Raw genomic sequence first — 22,388 nt, forward strand, 5'->3', positions numbered from 1 at the left:
CATCGTTCTCTATTTTCAGTCGAGTTTTGTGCCTCTTCAAAATACGATTATTAATAATAAATAAGGGAATGCATATTATTATATGTTACCGTCAATTCGTTTTATCTCGAACAATCTAATCTCGTACAATTAATTAATACATGCAGGTATGATTTATATCTAAAAATATTTACACATCACGCACATTTAGAAATATATGGAATACACGTATAAAACAGAGAGAGAGAGAGAGAGAGAGAGAGAGAATGTAAAGATTGAAAAAATATTTTTCAAGTATTATAATAAACTTTTTCAAATATTTTTTCGTTTATTTAAAAAAAAAAAAATTTTATAAAATTAAAATCAGTTTAAATAACCAAGTTGTTAAAGTAAAATCGATATATTCATTGTTCCGTTTATTATAGATATTAACTACATATTATATTACACCAATCAGCTCTGATAATTATGCAAATATGAAAAATAATTTACTGAATCAAATAAATTTAATTAGCTCTTAGTTATTACATTGACTTTTCTAAAAAATATGAGATATTGTCAAGATCACATTAAATAATCTCTGTCCAAGTACAAAGTTTAATAAAAAGACGGCATATTAATTAGAAACGTGTTAGACACGCTGTAACAATTGTGAAAGAAACAATCTTTTGTTCGCAAGACCTGTCTCGCTCCATTCCAGCTGATGTAGTTGAACTGCTACACGGCTGTTCCTGCACAGAGACCTGTAGAAAATTCCTGATATAATATTCAAAATCCTCGGCCCCGAATGGTTCCTCTCAATTTAATTTGACTTATTAAACTCACCATCTGGCGACGTACACGCACACCTCCGGATTATCACTATTAATAATTTTCCGAGTTCGTTCGAACGCGATATATATTAAACATCGATGCGAATAAGCGACGAATTAAATATTGTTTTGTGAATTTATTTATTTCGCTGGGTTATGCAAGCTCACATCCCGATTTTCGGTTTACGCCACAAATCAATTTCATATATTGCATTTTATATAAATACATGAATACGCAAGAGTACGTCATATAAATATTTTTGCATCTTAATACATTTAAATGTTATATCGCACTAAATCCGCCATTCAGAATGACATGCATTAAATATCCGCAAGGTGAAATTTGACAAACGAGGTCAACTGCACGTAATGGGGAGCTTTAAAGTCGCTTCTGTGGAACGGAGGCTTTGCCTCGCGGTGGTATTTAGTAAAGTTTGGAAATCTTGAGCAATCACGTGAGCAGAGTGTAAATGTTATTGGATAGTTCCGTTGCGTTGTTTGAGAACATGTTTGAAAAGCGGAAATGGTCCCGGCGCCAGTGCGGTGCTATTACACATATTAGTTTGTAGATCGTTAACGGGCTTTCCACTTACAACCGTATAAATGTTCTTCCGTGATGACGCGAAACGGCTTGGCGTACTGGCAATTTCTGTGAAATCTTGTGCCAAAATAATGCGGGTGATGTGTTTGTAAATGAATAAATAGTATACTTAATGCGCCTGATAAATAACGCCGCATTAAAATTTTTATATGACAAAAAAACCGATATAAATTATATATATATTATATTCAATACATTTCCTTCACGTCAAGAATTTATTAAAGAATATTCTCTTATACATATAATAAATGTAATAAATACTTCAAACACACTTGAAACTAAACTCGAGAAACCTTATAAACTAAGTGGACTGAATAAGATTCACTTAATTTATTTTATTTTTTAAAATTTTTGTTAAAAATGTGTGTAGGTATGTGCAATTATTTAACAAATAATTAAGAGTTTTTAATAATTAAGAAATTAAATTATATATCGCTTTAATCAGCTTCCTTCACCAAACATCTTATTCTCTATTTACGTATTTCCTAAAATCTTTATATCTGTTAACATCACGTGACTTTTTATCACAAAAGCTTAATTATTCCTAATACACAGAAAGATTTCTTTAAATTTAATAAATTTTGTTCGGCTACAAAGCATTAGAATAGTCGAAGAAAATTGTTTATTAAATCTAAAGAAATCTTTCTCTTTGTGTACTTTTCAACATTCTAATAGCACAAAGCACTTGTTTACGTTTGATGTAATCTGCAGTACTGTTACTTTCTGTAATTATTAAATCACGCATGTACGTCGGGGGGTCAACGTAATATGTCGCGTCAGGAACGAAATCTCTCAGCAAAGCTCTTTGCCCGTTGGTCAATTAGTTAATGAACAACGGGTTTTATTAATTAATTCGCCCTGTGGCGCCACGCTCGAAGCGAACTTAATAGCCGCTGGCTGGCCCGAAATATATTGTACCGCTGAATTTAACTACTCGATAATATTGTCCCGACGGACCGTAACGATATTCAAGATTCATACCCAGCCGGACCGAAATCGGGGGTTTGATAATTCCAAATACCTATTTGGTGCTCCCCGCGAATTTAACGGGCGGTTTTATTTATTGCGCATCGAGAGGATGCGCTTCGTTACGTTTCGAGATCGAATCTGCGAGATTTTTGTGTTACCTCACGTTGTGAAATTTTAACGTTGCTTACTTTTGACGATTATTTTGCCGAATGTCCAAGATAGAATATGTTTATGTTACTTTGCTTTTTTTTCTCGCAAAAGGAGTCGCATAGAAGTATTCGAGAAATCGTGAAAAAGCCGCACATCTTTTTGATAAAAAATATTTTCTACTGAGCTCCACAGCGTAGCACACGTAGCGCAGTGCGTAATCACTATTCGACGGACGCTTATTGCGCGATCCAATTCCATCTTGGAGTCATAAATTTTTTTGCGGCGCTCGTAAAGGTAGAGTCGTCGTGATATATCGCGCATTCCTCACAAAAGGCCGCAACGAGTTAAGATAGCGCAAGCTCCGCTAACACTATGCCCGCTATAATCAAGGCGTATAAAACTTTCGAGACTCTAAAATTCGCCGAATGGAAAATAGAGACGCGGAATTTTTCCCCCTGTTATCAAGTCTTATAAATAAAAAAAATATCCAATCTTTGAATGAGCTCTATGACCGATAAATTTGTTTCTGCTTATTTTAAAGTAGGACATAAGTTGAATTAATTTATTGCTGGAAATGACATCCCATCAGAAATGTTATGTAATACGTATTTCGTATTTATTTTTACAATATCCAGTTTGTTTGATAACAAGAATATGAGCTTTTACTTCAATATCTTTTTGTCTAACGATGCGACATATGCAATAGCAAAATCAAAACGTTGAATATTCCAGGAAATTGACTTTTCTATCGTCAGCAAAAAGAGTCGCGTTCTATGAGTCCATTGCAAGTAATAAGGAATATCTAATCGGTCAAAGTGAAGTCAAATAAAAAAGCACGCGCGCGCGCGCGTCAACATTCGTCTAACAAATTTTATCTAAATTCTACGAATTTGAATTGGGAATGTTATTAAAGTAAAGAATATTGAATGGGAAATATGATAATCGGGAAGCCGGTGAATATCTCAATTTAATTCACTGTGTAATCAAACAAATGAGTAAAATTAGTGAAACACTGAATATTAAAATACGATTATTATATCTTAAAATTGAAAGGATAATTACCGTCTTTCGACGTGTTTCCAACATTTCAGCATTTGTGGTGATATAAGTTTAGGTAATACTGTTTCGCAAATAAAAATATAATTAAAGATTTACTTTTGATACGCTGATTTACTTCAAATTTATTTTTATCGACTTCATTTTATTAACTTCCCAATTATTTCTCTTTTAAAAGTGGAAAATGATCGAATCCAATAAAAGATACTACTGATCGCCAATGACGGCGAACATTTGTCGTAGCAGGTTGCAGCTTCATTTCCGGTCCACTTTCTCGTTCTCTCTTACCTTTCTCCCAATATCTCCCTGCTTCTTTTATTTCGCTGTAGCGAAGAAACCTTATGTCTGCACGATAGTCCTTCGAGTAGACTGAAATCAGATTGGGTCAGATCAGATTCGCGTCTCCCGCCTTTTAAAACAAAAGGTAGCATCCTGGAAAAATTTCCTCCCGACTGAACAGTTCACTATCCCCTTCCGTCTCCGTGCGATCCTTCCTAACGATTTTTAGTAGTACAATGTGCACGTGCGACTAATATGATACTTCAGCAGCAAATGTCTAATATTCCCTATCACTTCTCTGACATTCTTCATTCTTGTCTTTTTTATTGTTAAATAATTTAACAAATAAAAAAGGACGTTTTATTTATAAAAAGCAAAAAAATATATCTTTCTAAACATTTTAAAGATACATCTTATATAACGCAAAATATTAGAGGAGATAACACAGAAATTATTTAATTCTAAAGTTATAAAGGAGAAATATTTGAGGGAAGTAGCTCATCCTCCATCGAGATTCTTACTCTTATTTTTAATACATAATCTCTTTTTTATCGCCATTTTTATTACGTATAATCTCTTTTATATCAAACTTTTACGCTATGGCGTTAATCAAACGACGCGGGCAGCGCTTTATGTGTCACGAGTCGCGGCGGTTTAATTTAACGTTACGCCACTGGCGCGGCCGACTCGCTCGTCTGTTTCCCCTTCTCTCTGCCGAGAGAGCGGCTCGAAACTCGGAAGGGTCTCACCCCGCGTCTCGCGCGCACTGGGGAAGATCGAATTTGCGAAATGGCTGTGTATGAGGGCTGAATACTTGACGAGGTAATTCGCGAGGGCACCGGGCGCGGGAACGACGTAATGTCCCGTGGAAAGTAGAAAGGAAAAGCTCGTAAAGGGAGCGAAATTCAAAGTAAATTTTCCAAAGTAGGCGGCAGTGCATTACGGCAGCTCCGTCAATTGACTTTGTTAGGAAGAATAGTTGTCGTCAGACGTGCGCGACAGACGTCGCGTTTAGCCATTCTTTTTTTGCACAACGAGCTTTTTGATCCATCCATCGTGGATCCGTGGATTCCTGAAAAATCTGAAGGGTAACGTCGGCGAAAATGCGAGCGGGTAAAAACGGTACATCTAATCCGGCGAAATACAGCCTTGTTCATCGCACATAATAAAATTCATTTAAAACTGATGGAAAAGAACTACTTATGGATTCTGAATTTTTAACACCGTACATTTTTCGCGATATAAAGTTAAATAAAATTTCTTTTAAAGTAAAATCTGTAAAGATTTACCACGGGAAGAGAGAGAGAGAGAGAGAGAGAGAGAGGGAGGAGGCCTTACTATCCATCTTTTGAATCTTAACTCACGAAAACTTTTTCATCTGCAATGTTAAATATCTTTCTGATTATAACTTTCATCAAATCTTCATCAAGCTAAAATCGATTTCGCATATTACGCAGTTACGGTAAATGCGAGACTGGCTCTGCGTAAAGTCAACGAAATCGAGTAAAATCATGTTATTACATTTAGACTTTGCCCGCCGTACATTAAATCCTGCATTCGATTGAGCATCGCCGCTCTTAATTGCGAGATTTAATCAACACATTGAATCTTTCTTTCTCTGTCGCGAATTGTCAAACGCGCTCGAGTGGGACAAAGGCGCTCGGTATCGATAAAAGTACGAAGTCGCGCGAGGCAGAGAAAGAGAGACGGAAGAAAAAGGAGACGAGAGAGGTTGAAGAGAAAAAGCACGGAGAAGAAGAGGCGGATCGCGTGGTTTTCATCTACGAAAATTAAGGCAGAATCTGCCCGATGGTAAGAAAGTCCGTGCTAATTAAGGCTGTTTCTTCAGAGATTCCCCCTTTCGCGGCCGGTCTCTCCCCTTCCATCCTTCTCGGCCTTGGCTTTTAAATAAATTATACCGAGTTAAAAGCCTCTTCGCACTTCCTCGGATAATCCGCAGGGCCGTTTCGCTCGCCAAAGTTATACCCGCGGGAGAAATCCTCGCGCCCGTGCGGGAAAAGGACGAGGAGTGTTCCACCCCCCGCTCACGGGGGGGGGGTGGGGGGGATACGCCGCCGCGCCAGGCCATAACGCGCCGCGTGATCTAAAGCGGGGGAATACTTTCTGCTGCAATTACGTTATAAAGCAAACAAGAATGTGCTCGTCCTCCCCCCCGGCCAATCTCACCGCCCGATTCTTTACGAAAATGCGATTAACCCCGCCGAGCCAAATTCAATTATCCCCCGCGTGGCGATTAACGACGCTTGCGCTAATATCTCCTTTTTGCCCGATAAATCGCTAGCCGTAAATCGATTTATTGAAAATGATTACCCGATAATAACCGCGCGCGCGAGCGACCGGAATTCCACGTTATTGAGAAAACCGTGTGTAAATTTAAGTACGCTAATATATGACGGTTATGAAATTGTTACGTATCATGTGGAAGACAAAAATTCCTCTCGGCACAGGAAACATCGGTTAAGAGGAATTGTAAATGTCCCAGTCGGCTTTTCAGGATTTTGAATTTCTCGTCTTTTGTTGGACGAGGTGTCGTCGAACGGACGGCGAGTCATCGTTAACGCCATTGTTCTCACGGTACTCCCGGCGCGTTAAGAGCGTCCCGTGGCGCCTCCGGAGTTAAGTAGATGTTTCTCGGTACGTCGGGTGCATTTTTAAATAATTCGATGCAAAGCAGCCGAGAAAAGGCGCGAATTTCCTCTCGCCAGGGAGAGGTCCTGAAGAATGACGCGGGAAAAGGTGCGGAACACGGGGAGGGGGGGGAAGAACGAATGGAATTTCCGTGGGATTCGCTCCTCTCCCCGCGACAGACGTGGCTGGAAAGCGCGAGCGATTCGGAGCGACTTTTACAACTTAATTTTTGCGTATTTGCGAGCACCGCGACAACGACGGCGCGGTGCGGCGGCGGGTGGCTGGCTTTGCGGGAGAAAAGTAAATTTTCCGACACGTTTGTTCGCGCACATGGCGTCGCGTTCGTAAGCAGCGGTGTGTCACCCTCGTGGATTTGCGTCAGAATTTTATTAATTTGCTATCCACCAATTTTATTAGGTTTACGAAGAAAAAAAGATGGATTTATAACCAGTTTATTGAGTCTTTATTAACTTTTATGAAAATGAAAGGTTTGCGATTAATAGTGACATTTCATAAAATCTATTAAAAGATTTCAATTTGATCAAAGAATTTGCAACCTGAAAGGAAAAATGCCGTACACTTTGTATCAGAAAACGCTACGTTGCTTTATCGATATACACGAACAGGCAACATTATTTCTTTTCATTTTAATTTATTACACTTATTTCGTTCTTACGCGCTCTCCGAGATATTATATCACAGGTCTTCCCGCGTTCTAAATGTAGGGAGGTTCCTCCTACGAGCCGACTATCAAGTAGTGAAGATAAATGCTAACTCCGACCATAAGATATCACTCGATAGGTATGCCGTAGTAGCGTACTACCAATATCAACATCTCAATTCTTATGGGTTTATAAATTTGTATTATACGTAGCAATAAAATGTAATATAAAAGGAAAGAATTTTTAACTCCAACACAATCGTTTAGAGATATAACCGAGACGTAATTTTTTAGACATTACATCCTGATTAAAAATATATGTCTATAAACGTTTTGCGTGCAAGAGTCCACGAATTGTCGACTAATTTGTCTTTCACGTCAATTCTAAATCCCACAAATTGCGAATCAGATTGCTTGTACAGGTTACTATATAAGACGGTGCGGTTTCGAATGGAAGCTGACTATCAAGTAGCAGGGATGGATGCCAGGGCAGATGGTATTAACCACTCGACCTATTGGTATTGGCACGTGCACGCGGAGAAAATATTGCCGAGTCGAGAATTCGCGAATAAATCTAAATAACCTTCGTATCGGGATACCGTAGTCTTTCGTATCTCTCTATTCCGCGTATTTATTAAAAACAGCAATGCTGGAATGATTTTTCCCCACGTGCTAACGGATATGTATCACATTTTATTTTTCGCCCTCAAATAAAAGGACAAAAACTTTTATTGATATATATTTATGCTTTATTCTTTAACATTCAAATATCTGAATATAAAATACTAGACAGATTTATACAATCGTTTTATGTAAATCAGTATAGAAAGCTCGGAAGTATCAATATGGAATAATTCAAGAATCATTCGTATAATTCGATTAATGAAATTAGTAAATATCTGAAATACACTAAATATTTTGATTTACTAATATAATTTCATAAGAGAGAGACATATACATCCGCAAATTATTGAAAAATATGTATTAATTTCCTCCGAAAGACATTTCATTCAGTCATATTGACTGCAAATCAATCGTCGTGTACTCTCAAAAATATTAGCACAATTTTCATACATGGTATCACTCATTATTTTGCAACAAAAATTTGCAAGTAAAAATGCGTAAATAGAAATTTGGCCTATCGTACTTAAGTCGGTGCAAATCTTTTATAGAACGGAAAACTATAAAATTGCCAAGATGCACCTTCTTTCTCTCGTTGCATAATTTAATTATTTTTTATTCACGTATTACCTTCCAATTCTCTCTGTATGCATCGGACAGGATCGAAGCAACGCACGAATACTCTGCCAAACGAACCGCAGAAGGTAGCGATGGCAAAAAACAAATAATTCCAGAAGTAAGAGTCCATCTTATCTACCGCCGCGATTCGTCAATCCAGATCCAACATTTCTCCAGATGTAAAACTGTCTCCGCGATCATCCTTCTGACTTCTATCGATATGACCGTCGGGCGATAGATCTTTGCCAGAGGGGCGATTACCGAAATTCAGGAAATCCGAACAGGGACTGCCAGCCTGCGTAGTTTCGGAAAACATTCTCTTTGTCATCGCCCTTATAGTAATTATTTTCAAAAGTGTTTACTTGGAGCAAAAAGTTGTCCGTATCATTCTCCATCGGCGGCTGCCGGTACATTCGTCTCGGCGACACAGTCGCACATTGCTGCAAAGCGCTATCGCAGAAATTCATTGTACTTTCCTGCAATTAATACCAAATATTTCATCAAATAATTAAAATGCCAAATTTCTATCCAATTTTTGTTAAAAAATTCGCCTTTAATTACTATCATCATTGTAACTATAAAATTAATAAATTATAATTATAATCGGTAATTGTTTTGTAACACTTGAGTTGATTTAAGCTTATTACTTAAAAAATAATTAGGAAAAGAAGTACCATAATTTTACTTACGAATTTAGATTTGTCGTCGATAACCTTGACGATATCGCCCTCCTCGGTCGTAGTGATAATGCCAGTACCGAGCTTTTTACCGAGTATTTTCACCTCTTTTCTACATCCTTCGGATACCTCGGCAACATTGGGTACATAAGCGTTCTGCATAGAAGTATTCTTAAGAAATTGCTCGTAAGGACTGAGGAATCTAGTATCCTGATAGTGCGGAGTTATCAATTCATGAGCATGATTTTTCGGTCCCAAGATCTTCACTTCGTTTAGACCGGGAAATATCTTTGGTGGTGGTAAAGAAAATCTGTCACTGAAAGTCTGTGGAAGAAAATACATCATGTAAATATGTCGTGTAGAAGTATTTTCAATGAGTATCATGCGCAAACGATGTTCAACCGACTGTACCTTCATACATTGACTTCCGGAGTCGAGCATCTTCATGTCCGATTGACCAAAGGGCATTAAACCGGTATCACAGTCGTCGTCGAAGACCGAGGACAGTTTCATCTTCGGGTCGTAATCCTGAGCCGAATGATGTTCCTCCATGGGGGACACACCGAGAATATTTAGATCTTCCGTAAGGCTCTGATTGCTCTTTAGATACGGTAATGTCTCGCTCAACAACGATAATGGCGGATGGTTCTTCATTAACAGAGATGATAACGAGGATTGCGAGCTGGTTAGATTCGAGGGATGACCCAAGATGCTCGTTAGATCTTGCTGGCTCGATGTCACAGCCATTGCTGGGATCGATAACCATTGATAAAAGTTATGAGCATATGACTGTTCTAAAACCAATTCCAAACGTCTCAAGAGATTTAGCGTAGCTGCAAATTTGCGTACCTTTGTTCTTTCTTACATCAACCCGAATTTTGTTATTAACTATTAACTACTTAAAACTATAAAAAAAAGTGAAATCAAAGTAAAATCAGACTTTATATTTGAGAAAATTGTACGACGGTTCCTGCAACATCCGAGGGATTTTTTTTAAATTGACATAACGGCGTCGATTCACTTACCATCGTCATGCCCGGCGAGAGCGCCATCCCCATCGATAGGCAGCGATTTGGAGCCCAGCAGGAGATCATCGATTTTGGTCTGGGAAAGGAATGTCATGCCATCCACGAAACGATCGTCGAGGCTTTTACTGTCGAGAATTCTAATGTCTTTATCGTCGAGAATCTCGATGCCGTCCATTGACATACCGCTGGACTTCTGGCCGGATTCCAATACCATGATCTGATTATCGTTGTCGCCGATGATGACGTCACCGTTATTGCGTATATTCGCGAGATTGATGGCGTCCGCCTGTTCGCCGTCAAGAATCGTTACGTCGTGGGAATTCTGCGCCATTAAATCGCGGGCCTCGCTGTTCGTCATGACCTGCAACCGTAACACGCGTGTAAAGGCATTGAACTGTTTAAAGCTTCGTCATGATCGGAATAATTTATTACGATAGGGCAAACTGTACGACGCACACAAACACACACACAAATATGATGAAATTTTCATTATATTTTTATAACCACGATAATATCTACAATTGCAAAAAAATCAATTTTATTACAATTACGAAATCGTGTTCAACTTTAGAGATCAATCTGAAATACTGTATACTGAATAAGATTATTTTAAATCAAACATTCAAATAAAGGATTCTTAAAATGTTGAATAAAACATTCGCATATCAATTTAAATTTTATAAATGAAAATTAGCTTTCACGAGTTATTTACGAAAATTGCAATGTAGAAGTTAAGATTTAATTAAAACTCTTGTAGTAATTGGGGCTTATCGATATAAGTAATCTGGTTTCTACGGCTAATTTAAAGAGACGTCAAAGATAAATTCCAGCGAATGTTATATGTTCCTATAAGAACGTTACACAGCACACGTTTCGCAAACGCGGCAGCGTGGCAGTTCTCTAAATAGAGAACTCTATGTAAAGGAATGAAGGTGCCTGACGTGAATACCTCGAATGTGTCGAGCGTACTGTGAGTCGAAAAGTCGATCGAAAAGACGTTGTAATGCCGGCTTTGCGTAAGAAAAAAAAAGTACATCGTCCTTTCAAAAATAAAGATGTCGAAAGACGACGTTGCTGCTCTGAAATTTGTATAATTCTACATCAAATTCCCGCAATATCGGCAATTATCTTCTTCTCAATTTTATCAAAGTTTATCATAGCAATCATAACATATGAGACAGTTATCAGGGATTATGCCACCTTAAGTCTTTCAGAACTCGCAAAAATATACCGCGGGAATAATTGAATCAAACCGTGGGGATCAAATTTATTTTAAGACAAGAGATATTATCCTATTCCCAAAATGTAACTATCACCAGAGGCGCCTCTATGAACGTCAACACAACTTCATACGTTAAATGCGATCGTTTCTGCATTTACCTCGTAACGACCGTCCTCCGTGGCGCGAACAAACTGTATTCCACCTTGCGCAGCCAGTTCCAGTAACTCGTTACACTCGTCTATCGACGTAGTTGAGCCCGGGCCGTTTTGCCGGTCCAACTCATTGCGATTGAGCACAGTAGGAGAAAATTGCGAGTCCAACGCTGTCACCAGATCATCTGACGACAGATTAAAGAGAGGAGCGCATCTCCCTCTCCTCCATCTCGCCTTGCTAGATCGACAAGAGAGCTTACCTTGCTCCTGTTCCGCGCCGGGAGGCTCAATGACGAAGCTGGATCTGCCGTCGAGTTCGATATTCTGTGTCACAGTCGCAACTACCGGTACCTTCACCTGAACAGCCTTATTACCGTCTGCGTCTGGGGCCTCGGTAGAATTCAGAGTTATTTTTCCTGCCATTCGTAAATCCTCAGCGGTCGCAGGTGTTAGCATCTGTGATAAATAATGTATAATGATAATTATACATCTCACAACTAAACACATCAAATAATTAAAGAATATTAGTAAATATTAGTATTAATATATTGAACATATAACTTTTAATACGTTACTAATATTATAGTAGTATGTTTAAATTTTAGAATTTTATTTATATAATTTTTTAAATAACAATTTTTTGTGCTCACCTTTTTCGTTAAAATCCTAAATTTCTGAGATGATTTAATTATGCTGATAACATGTAAAAATACTTACGTGTTTATTATTCGCAGTAGGCGAAATTTTAACGAGTACCGGTATACCTTTCGCGGGTTTATAAAGAGCGAAAGGAGTCTGGCCCTGGAGCACTGCCATTTCCATCGCTTTGGTATCAATTTTGTTTATCACGATGCTGTCGATCACATCCGACTTTCATGAAACAGGATTCCAAAACTAATTACACAATCCGTAATTTCTTGTATTTATAAATCAAAATTGTAAATCAAATATAATACTAACCGAGCCGAAATAATCTTTCTCTTTGCTTTCATTTGTTTGATTCCGATCACCGTTAGACAATTGAATGATCCTAACGTTCTTACTGAAAATGCATAATTACATATCGCTGAAATATCTATAATTAAATTAATTTTACATCGTATAAAATAATTAAATATATAGCACTTTGATCACCCTACTCTTTAGCGTCGAGAAATAAAAAAAGATCTCTCCAATTAATAAAGACCTCTCTTACAGGATTTACCTGTGAAATTATAACAAATTGCCTTTAATTCGTCTATTTTTACGGTATTTTTCCTCTTATATATCCAACAAAAATACCAACCAGTAATTCATAACAGAAATCGATATTTTTAATTAAATGAGTTTGGAATTAACTGATCGCATTCTATGGATATTCATTCGGAAAGTGACCGACAAATTCCAATGAGATTTTTTCAGACCGTTTATATATTTATCATACCAATTTGCACATTGTATCATAATTAATGTCACAGACACTTTCTCGCATACCTTTTCCCGGCATTTCCGGTCTCATTCGTGACAGATTGTGCATTGCCCGTGCTTCGATACTTAATACCGTGCTTGTACTCCTCGTGCGAACGTAGAGCGAACCTGCGCGGGAACTCCTTTCCGCAGACTCCACATGAATATTGCATCTTGTCGGCGTGTGCGTGCGCTTTCACCTTGTGACAGACTAAATTCGACATCTGATTGAACCCCTTGCTGCATAGCTCACACTTATACGGCCGCTCGTTCGTGTGTGTGAACACATGGTTACGCAAGTTGCCTATAAAGACGGAGCAACATTATTTGCTCGATTTTTTTATAACGATCCGCTTTACAATGATTTACGTTACAAAAAATATATAATTGTATTATCGCTAGATATAAATAAATCTGAACATACAAAAAAAAAAAAGATTTTACGATAATTGAAAATTCTTTCGAAAGAAATTTGCTGGCTCAGATTATTGCATAATTTATATTCATGTGTTTATACCTTTTTGATGAAATCCTTTACCGCACACATGACACTTGTGCGGCTTATGTTCCGAGTGCGTTTTCCGATGGGAGATTAACGTAGATACTCTAAAATACACATCACAATTAAATATTAAAAATACATTGTTTGTTGTAAAACTTAAAGACAATTTTCAACCTGTTAAATGTTTTCTTGCAAAATTCGCACACATAGGGTCTGGCGTCGCTGTGTATAGCTTTGTGCTGGCTCAATGTTGACAACTGTCGGAAAGCCTTGCCGCAAGCCTCGCATTTAAAGTTTCTCTCGTCGGTATGAGTTGGCAAGTGTCTCATCAGAGTGTACTGATGGCGAAACTCTTTTGAACCTGATTCGAATATTAAACGTAAAAGTTTCTTGTAACGAAAATAAGCTGCCGGGTCGCCCAAGTCGACATTAAAAAGTAATTACTCGCTACGCTGCGAGTAATCAAATGAGAAATCTAAATCACACTTTCCAAAAGAAAAGGATTTGTCATCTTTATTTTTAATTCTATTTCTTTTCTTTTCGATTGTAATTATTTTTCGATACAATTATTAACTAATAATTTAACAATACAGGAAAATTATCATTTAAAATATGAATTATCATTCACATAAAATATTCTTTTTTATTTGATTGTTAGTAATTTTTTTTCATTTTTTTTATTCATTACTTCAATAAATTTGAATATTATTATACTGAAAAATGTTACATACAAATGCCGCATTCCCAGATCTTGAGCGTCTTGCCATCGCGTTTCAGATATTTTACGAAATGCAGTCTGGATCGCGGATCATCCTTATCGATAAGCCGAGTTGTTGTCGATGACGAAGGTACATCGGTAACAGGATGTGAATATACGACTACATTCTTGTCCGGCGCGCTAATGCTTTGCTCGAAAATCTGAAAAAGAGATCGCGTTTAAATGAAAATACCAATAAAACTTGAAAGAAAAAAAAACAAGAAAATCTACAAGGTATCGCGACGAAGAAATGCTGTAAAGTTAAACCGCATACATCCGTTGGCGCAATTTCAAGGATTGCATTATGCGGCTGCGTAAAAATATACAGTTTCCAACAATACTCCCGCAATTATGCATCGCGATGTAGATAGGCAAAATACTTGGCGCATAAAACTATAGAAACGGGCGTATGCAAATGGCACTCTTCAAAGTAAGAAGAAAGGAGGCGAACTAGATAAACGGAGCAACGCCCGTCAGGTGAAATATTTCATATAAACTGCCACTGTAACGATATGCACTCGCTCTTGGCAAACAACTTGCCGCGCTAATAGTTCGACAAATATTTAAGATACCTTACTTTGGCACTTACTTTGTACCTTAACGCGTCCTTGCCGAGCTTCGTGACGGCGCTGCCGATATTGATCACTTCGGATTCTACAGCATCATCCAGATCCACGCACTCCTCCTTGAAAGTGATTTCATTCGGTAGAAAATCACTCTCATTTTTGATAAAATTATTGTAGCGATTGTTTACTTGGGTCAATTGATGACTGGCGACGGGTACCGATCCCGAAACACCCGCTACATCACCGTTCCTCGATTCCGGGGCCGAGTCTTCCTTCACATAAACCTCGTACACGCTACCGGTCCCCGCATTGTTTTCATATTTAATGGGATTAATAACGGAATTACAACAAAAATGTCGTACGTTTTCTCTACTACAACAGACAACAGACAACTAACCCTTTTTTTTACATGTATAAACATTCACCTAAAGAAAACACTGAATGTTATCGTCAGCTTATTAAATATTACAAAAAAAAAGATTGTTTTACATAACAATTTACATAAAGTTCGATAATTATACTTTTCGTTGTATACCTATACTGGAAAAAAAGTAGTTCGCATTCGTACTTACGTTGACTATTTACGCGAACGTTTCGAGCTTACCTGATAACTTCGTCCGGAATGGGACGAGGAAATTGCACCTGTGAATCGTCGTACTGAGTTTCCCCTGCGAAATCGAAAAGCACATTCCGTTAAGAAATTGTTGTCTTATCTTCAAAATAATTACGACGTTACGTTGCACGTTATCCAGACACTTTGTATCGCACGTGAGAAGCATATTTTTGATATTTTGAAGTAACTTTTTTTATTTACTTCGCAAACATGCACTTTATTATTTTATATCGAATGCTTTGTCGAAATCGTAATTTTTGCGGTTTATATTTTTAAGGATCCATTAAAAAAGCATCTTGTAGCCCTTGTCATTATTGTTATTCTACCAACAGCGGATTTATGCAGGTATAAGCAGTAAAATTTACAATTCGACAAAGCGGCGTAAAAATACTACGAAATAATTTTTCATTCTCGATATCCACCCGGCAACAACAATGTTTTCTTGCTCGAGAAGAAATACGTTTGCGATATTATTGTTTGTGGAAGAATTAATCGAAAACTTTCCGCTTTTGTTATTGCTCCGAAATTCTTCCGGGGAAGAAGAGAGAACGAGAGAGCGAGAAAGCGAGAGAGCAAAAGAACTAGAGAGCGAGAGAACGGGGGGAGACCGAGAGAGAAAGAGGGAGGAAGGGGGAGAGTTCTGTTTGTTTGGTAATGCAGCCGTCTAATCGGCGAATGGCATCTCGAGCGAGATAACGCGACACAGTCGTATCGGTACAGACACATGCATGCTGCTCGTCTTATATACAGGGATATTACATCGTGTAAACATCTGTCTCAAAGTTTCGTTGCGTTCATAAATTATGCATCAAGGCTCGCATCGTTTACCATCGACACTCATTTCACGTGTTACATTTTGCGCTAGTAGCTGTTAATACATAGATAGAAAGTCATATTTGCAGCCACGTCAAGTTAAAATAGAAATTAATTGCATAATGTCAAATCGATATATATATATATATGTATGTATATTAAAACTCTGTATAAGATCTAGATTTATTTAAGTATCAAAGTTAGTTAATTACATTATCTGTGTTAACTTAAAATATGAACCAAAGAAACTATAACCTACTGTTACTATTTATGAATACAATCTATTTCTATTATTCGTATCACACCTATATAAAAATAGATAGACTATTATTTTTAATTAAATGTATAATCCATTAGTCCCACATTCTATTATCGATGAATTACTGACATAATTTCTTTCATTTTAATCATCTTACTCCGAAATATTTTCGCCACATTCTGCAATTATCAGGCATCGTTGCATGCACGAACAATACACAATAACCAGATAATAACACAATCAAAAAAAGAAGCGTACTATGAACGGCATTCTGCGCGAGGCATCAACGTTTTCGAAGAAATTCACAAGCCAAAAATCGTCCTTGGACGATGCACGATGCAATATACGTTCATCGACATAGCGTCGATTTTTTTTTTTTATTCATCGAATACTCTGTTTACGTAAATCGAGAAAACACGGCGATAGTTTCTCTCACACTTTCTCTCCCGTACGACACGCGACCGATCTTCCCGAGGGTGTCACGTTGCATCGCGATTCGCGGCCTCGGCTTGTTTTGTCTGGCGTCAAATAAACGAAAGCCGCCATTATCAGAGCTCATTTTTCATGTGGTGCAGGCGGTGCCCGCTCGGCGGATCCGCGACTTATTGGCGAGAAAAATGGTAGACGGTTGTACTTACAGTTGTATCCCTGCAGCAAATTGCCGTGCGACATTTTCGCATCGATCGTTCTTACGCCCGTGGATCGATCCTTGGCCGGCTCCTGCGGCGCTCGAGGTCATTCGCATTGACCGCTACGGGCTAATTCTAGGAATCAGGCAAAGACAAGGACTGCGCGAGCGGAGTCCTCTAGCGGAACGATCCTTGAAGCTCAGCAGGAGCGTGTCTTTTATGTCACCTCTTCTTACAAGAGGGCTCGCTCCTCAAGATTATTTTGAAGGCGCAAATAAAGCTGTAAATATACTTTTTATGTTATAAATTTACAATATAAATATTCGTCATATAATATTTATAATAATTTATAATTATTTATATTTATATAAATATATAATTATATTATATGTATACATAATTATTTATGTTTTATAATATATTTATCGATATAAATATAATATAAATACGACAAAGATGTTTTTCGTGAAATTTTTAAATAAAAATTAGAATATCTCCAATAAAGAAAAAACATGAAAAGTTTCGTGAAATTTAACGAAACGTACTTAATTGCTGAAATATCTAAATTGGACATTTTTTAGCTTTTCTTAAGCAGTCATATGCGACTTTTTATATTTCTTCTTCTTCCCTTCTCTTTCTCTCGTGCCGTAGTCGAAGGAGGGATATTTGCGCGTATAGCATTAATATGCCGGGAAACATCTGTACTCCATTCGATCGGCGACGAACTAACGGAAACCATCTCGAGACCGAAGAACTCCTCCCCTGTTTTCGAATTCCAGTCAGGTATGTCGGCAGCGGCGCTTTCCACCTACCGACATGGACTCCCGCCATACTTGCCCGACTCAATTATGACTTGCTACTTCTTGTTAGCCGCTGTTTAAGTTACTTCGGCCTTCCTTCCTGCCTGCCTTGCCTCTGTCTACGTCTTCTTACTCGAGTCAGCCGAATCACCTATCAGCCTTCTCCCTCGCGAACGCTAAGAAACAATTTTTTTCCACATAGATGTCTTCCTTTGCAGAACGAGGCGTTTAGATCTGCTGGTCCTCTCGGGATTAAGTGATCGCATAAATGTTTTTTATGAATATTTTATTAAACATTTTTTCTCTGACATTTTAATGAGATTTTGTTAATTTGAAGTATCTCTTTTCTGTGAGTTTTTACTTTTCACAACTTTTTTTTTATCATAATGACACTCAAGCGATATAAATGTATAATAAATTTGAACAGAATAGCAGGATTAAAGGATGACAGGATCAATATTTAAGGAAATTTTAATTTTAGAAGGAAATACAATAATATATACTATACGTTTTGGAGAGATTTAATTATTCACAATTTTTTTTAATTATGACAAAATACTCTTGTAAGCCAGACAATAGACGGGTCATTTTTCGCTTCGCATACAAACGTTTAATATCAAGTGGGAAATTGCGTTACCTGTTGCTCATAGTTATATTTACATACATACGAGTTTTAGCTCTATGCTTCCCTTATTCTTTCACAAAGATTTAAGCTCGACGCCACGCGATATGTATTATATATCTAGTGAAAGTACGCTCGCGCGATTGGTCGCCGCGCAGTGAAAAAGAAGTGCTCGTGAACTATGCGCGAGTTGGCGGCATCCACGCCGATGTTTGCCAGCTACTTGCAAACTGTTGAGGAAGTGACGGCAGTTCTCGCTGGGTGTTCTTACTGCAAAACTTGGTCTCCTTTCGGCGCGCTGCATGGGCGGAACAAAGCGTGCTTCTCTCTCGATAGCGATGGTGTTACGAACCAACGAGGGAGAGAAGCTCTCTCGGGTGATGTCAGAAATTACATGCGCGCTTCCGGAGTACGTACGCGGCAAATTTTCATATACAAGATTCTGGTTGACAGATTCGATTCAAATCTGGGAGAGAGGACTGCAATTAAATACCGAAGAGAAAACAGAACTTAATCTTTCAGTTAATAATTTAACAGGTTTAGGATTTTCATTTTTCCAAGTTTTTGGAAAAGAGGATCATGATTGTGTGTTGCTCTGAAAAGCTTTCGACTTCAGATAGGATTTACTTGAAGAACGTCTTTGCTGGTTGAAAGGAATCTTAATTTAAAGAGTTCTACTTTTGCGCAAGATGCACTTCGTATTTTTAGATAAGGCAACATTATACGGGGTTTTATATTCTTTCATCTCTGCGTCAAACACTGGCGAGTTTTTTCTTCGAAGCTTTTCAAGTCGATCGAAATTTTTCGCAAAGGACGTGAGATTTCCAAATGAAAGCGCGGTCATTAGAATGGCGAAAGAATTGTTTTTCTCGGGGAACGTTTGATTTACCTCATCAGCGAGTTCTTAACTTCGGCGTGGGGTCTTGAATGGCGGTCGGGTGCTTGAACGAAACGCTTTCACAAACTCGACTCGGCGAGTGGCTGTAGAAAGGTGCGAGAATTCGTGAGGAAGAGAGAAGGACGGAGGAAAAAGGGAAGTGCAGCGAAGGAAGGAGCTCACGGCGGCCGACGGTGGGGTGGCAATTTGATTTTGCAACCTAGATAAAGAAAGCTTTCTTCCTCGTTATTGGTTACTACGAGTTCGAATCCTCCTCGCTCCTTAAACTCGGAAGAATTTCTCGGTACGCGGTGAAACAGCCATGGGGATAGCCTCCGCCGACGTGAACTTTCTAATGCAATATACGCGCGCGCGCGGCGTAAATTACAGACGCGGCACGAAGATGCGTGACCGCGTGGTATAGATGCTCTCAGTGGTATCGAATGTTCGGCGAACGTCGGCTACCGTGAGATGGATAGCCTTGTATAGGAATGGACCATTCTGCAAACTGTGTAACGATGAATCATCGAACTAGAAATAAGGAATGGAATGTCAAAGGTACAATTCTCCGTTTCTCTCTCTCTCTCTCTCTCTCTCTCTCTCTCTCTCTTTTGTTTCTGCACTAACGAATTCTGGGGGGAGGGGGATTAACCTCCTCTTCCAAATTAAAAAAGATGTCTTAAAAAATTAAGTAAAATGATGCAGGGCGCCTGTGGATCAAATTCTTATACATAGGATTCACTGTCTGATATCCGATATACGAAAAATTTTATTAAAACTCATTATCGACGTAAGGATCCGCTACTGTTCCTGTAGAAAGGAAGAAATTACATTTTTTCAATCCATTTTTAGTTACTTAGTTAGAAATCTATAAATATTTCAGTTGGTTTCTTAATATAATCTTTCTTTAACAAGTTTTTCACTTGAGCATCACCAAAATAAAACTGTCGAGCGAAACGATACGTTCAGGACTCCAGATCGCTGAAATAAGAATTTGCGATCGTCAACGTAACGGATGTTCAGCCAGGCATCACCGTCCGCTCGTCTTCCCACGACTTGGGATCGAGAAAGAAAGTCCCCCGACGCCCTTCCGAAGTGCCGATGGAGTCGGCCGACCCAAAAACAAAGCCGTAACTCGATAGAGACGTCATCCTACCGCCAAGAAACTCGGGGTGACAAGAATAGGGTGACTCACGAAGCCTCTGCCGCCACCGCTACCACCGATTCGCTCTCATCCCTTTCCACCGCCTGTCCATCCCGATCACCCCGCGCATCCCCTCCGCCATACTCGTACCCCGCAATGACCCGGACGACGACGACGCTCGTCTTCTGGGCGACCACGAACTGTCCAACTGTCCAAGTGCCCATTTTCACGCGGGCTCTGGCGGAACACCTCCATCTCTCTCCTATCGCGAATAATATCTCTCCGGGATACCGACAGGCGCGTCTCGCGAGCGAGTCCTGACAAATACGTAACCGTGGCCCTCGTATCATTCGAGTTTACCCTACCAGAACATATCTCGACGGGCGAATCTTTCGGAAGAACGGTAGCCGCGTCGGCTTCTATCAGCGTTGTATTCGTCCGTCATTTTCCATGTAACGATGTGAAAAGGTCGTCCCCCGCCTAATAAACGTCTACAAAGATGACCAGCCTTTGTGGATTCAATTACATGCAATTGTGTGTCACGAAATGAACAAGGAGATACATACTTGATAGAAAGGGCGAAAAGTAAAATGTGACAACTATTCCTAAAACAAGTCGCGATAATATTGAAAATGAAATAAATGAAAGAAGAGTTAAAACGGATTGATGTTACGTGACGTACGTTCTCCCTGTCGAATTCACAGACACACGTATGTATATACACGGGCTTTTTTTCAAACTAACACGCATCACGAAGGAATTAATTTTCTTAATGGTTGCGCGTGCGTAAAATTTCGTTTTCATTTATTAATTTTCTTAATGGCATAATCTTCAGTTTACATCCAATTGCTATCACTACTTCTGGGATCAGATCACCAGGAGGAACGACGCACATCCGCTTTAACGGACCGGTTGTAAAAAATTAATTTTCTTAATGCAACACTATCTGCGAAATGGGGTGAATGCCGAGATTGCGAAGTAATTAGTGTTTCCTCGGTTGGCGTCCGCGAACTGAAATTTCCCAGGAAAATTCTTCCGGTATTAAGTTCCGACTGTATAAGTTCCATAGCGATTGCCCACCGGAATATTATATTGTATGTACACTGTGTGTATTTTTTTTTTTTTGTATTGCATAGATGCGAAGCGCGCGCGTATGTGCTACCGCATTTAAAATCGCGAAACTTTTACGATAACCGTAACACCCTGGATTAAAGCTGCTCGATGTAAGTCCTGGAATTGTTGTTAACTAGATAATTTCTCTGTGCAAATTCGCGCGTTACACTGAGAGAAAAAAATATATTTATCATAATTTAACTATGACACAGTCATTTTCAGTGTCGATTATGTAATTTATAGTTGTTTTAATCGTACAAGTTATAGTTATTAATTTTTATTACTACGTGATCAATAAGCATATATTTTAAAAATAGGTATATTTACTATAATTGCCATTGCATTCACTATGTAAAAGTATTTATTTTATATTTTTATCATTTTGATAATTTTATAATCTTAATATTTCAAACTATTATGATTTACAGTAAATTTTTTAATAGTTAGTAGAAATATGTTGTTATAAATATATTTTATTATTATTCTTAATATTACAGTAATAGTATTAGTGAGAAAAATAAAATTTTTTAATCATAATTATTTTACACAAATAACAAATGCACTTCCCTCAGTGTACACAGAATTCTTTTATGATATATAATTTGCAATTCTTATTCTTTATTTTATTTACAACCTTGGATTTTTTTCTTTTATTTTCAAATTACGAACGTTAATTATTTTTCCTCGCGAAAGTTTAACTTATTTTTTTTGTGTGACAATATACACATAATATATTTCTCATTAACAGTAGTTCGTACGTGTTGTTTTTATGT

General features: G+C 38.2%; 1 protein-coding gene across 1 annotated transcript; it reads right to left on the minus strand.

Moving 5' to 3' along the window:
* Positions 1–232: 232 nt before the first annotated feature.
* On the minus strand, positions 233–20,726 carry LOC105835607. Its single transcript, XM_036291570.1, has 13 exons — positions 20,554–20,726; positions 15,350–15,413; positions 14,769–15,137; positions 14,154–14,340; positions 13,597–13,783; positions 13,438–13,526; positions 12,948–13,224; positions 12,435–12,516; positions 12,192–12,344; positions 11,481–11,930; positions 10,098–10,461; positions 9,085–9,821; positions 233–8,871 (listed from the first exon to the last, which is right to left on the minus strand). The coding sequence occupies exons 1-13, from the start codon at positions 20,724–20,726 to the stop codon at positions 8,653–8,655; spliced, it is 3,351 nt and encodes a 1,116-aa protein (XP_036147463.1). The 3' UTR covers positions 233–8,652.
* Between the last annotated feature and the right edge of the window lie 1,662 nt (positions 20,727–22,388).

This window comes from Monomorium pharaonis, chromosome 8 (assembly GCF_013373865.1).
Source record: "Monomorium pharaonis isolate MP-MQ-018 chromosome 8, ASM1337386v2, whole genome shotgun sequence".
In the NCBI taxonomy this organism is placed as follows: domain Eukaryota; kingdom Metazoa; phylum Arthropoda; class Insecta; order Hymenoptera; family Formicidae; genus Monomorium; species Monomorium pharaonis.

Coding starts and splice junctions, on each gene's coding strand:
- LOC105835607 (XM_036291570.1), bottom strand. CDS start 20,726: ATGGGCACTTGGACAGTTGGACAGTTCGTGGTCGCCCAGAAGACGAGC. Junction 9,822..10,097: donor TCTCGCCGGGCATGACGATG/GTAAGTGAATCG, acceptor TATCGATCCCAG/CAATGGCTGTGACATCGAGC. Junction 8,872..9,084: donor TCGACGACAAATCTAAATTC/GTAAGTAAAATT, acceptor TATTAATTGCAG/GAAAGTACAATGAATTTCTG.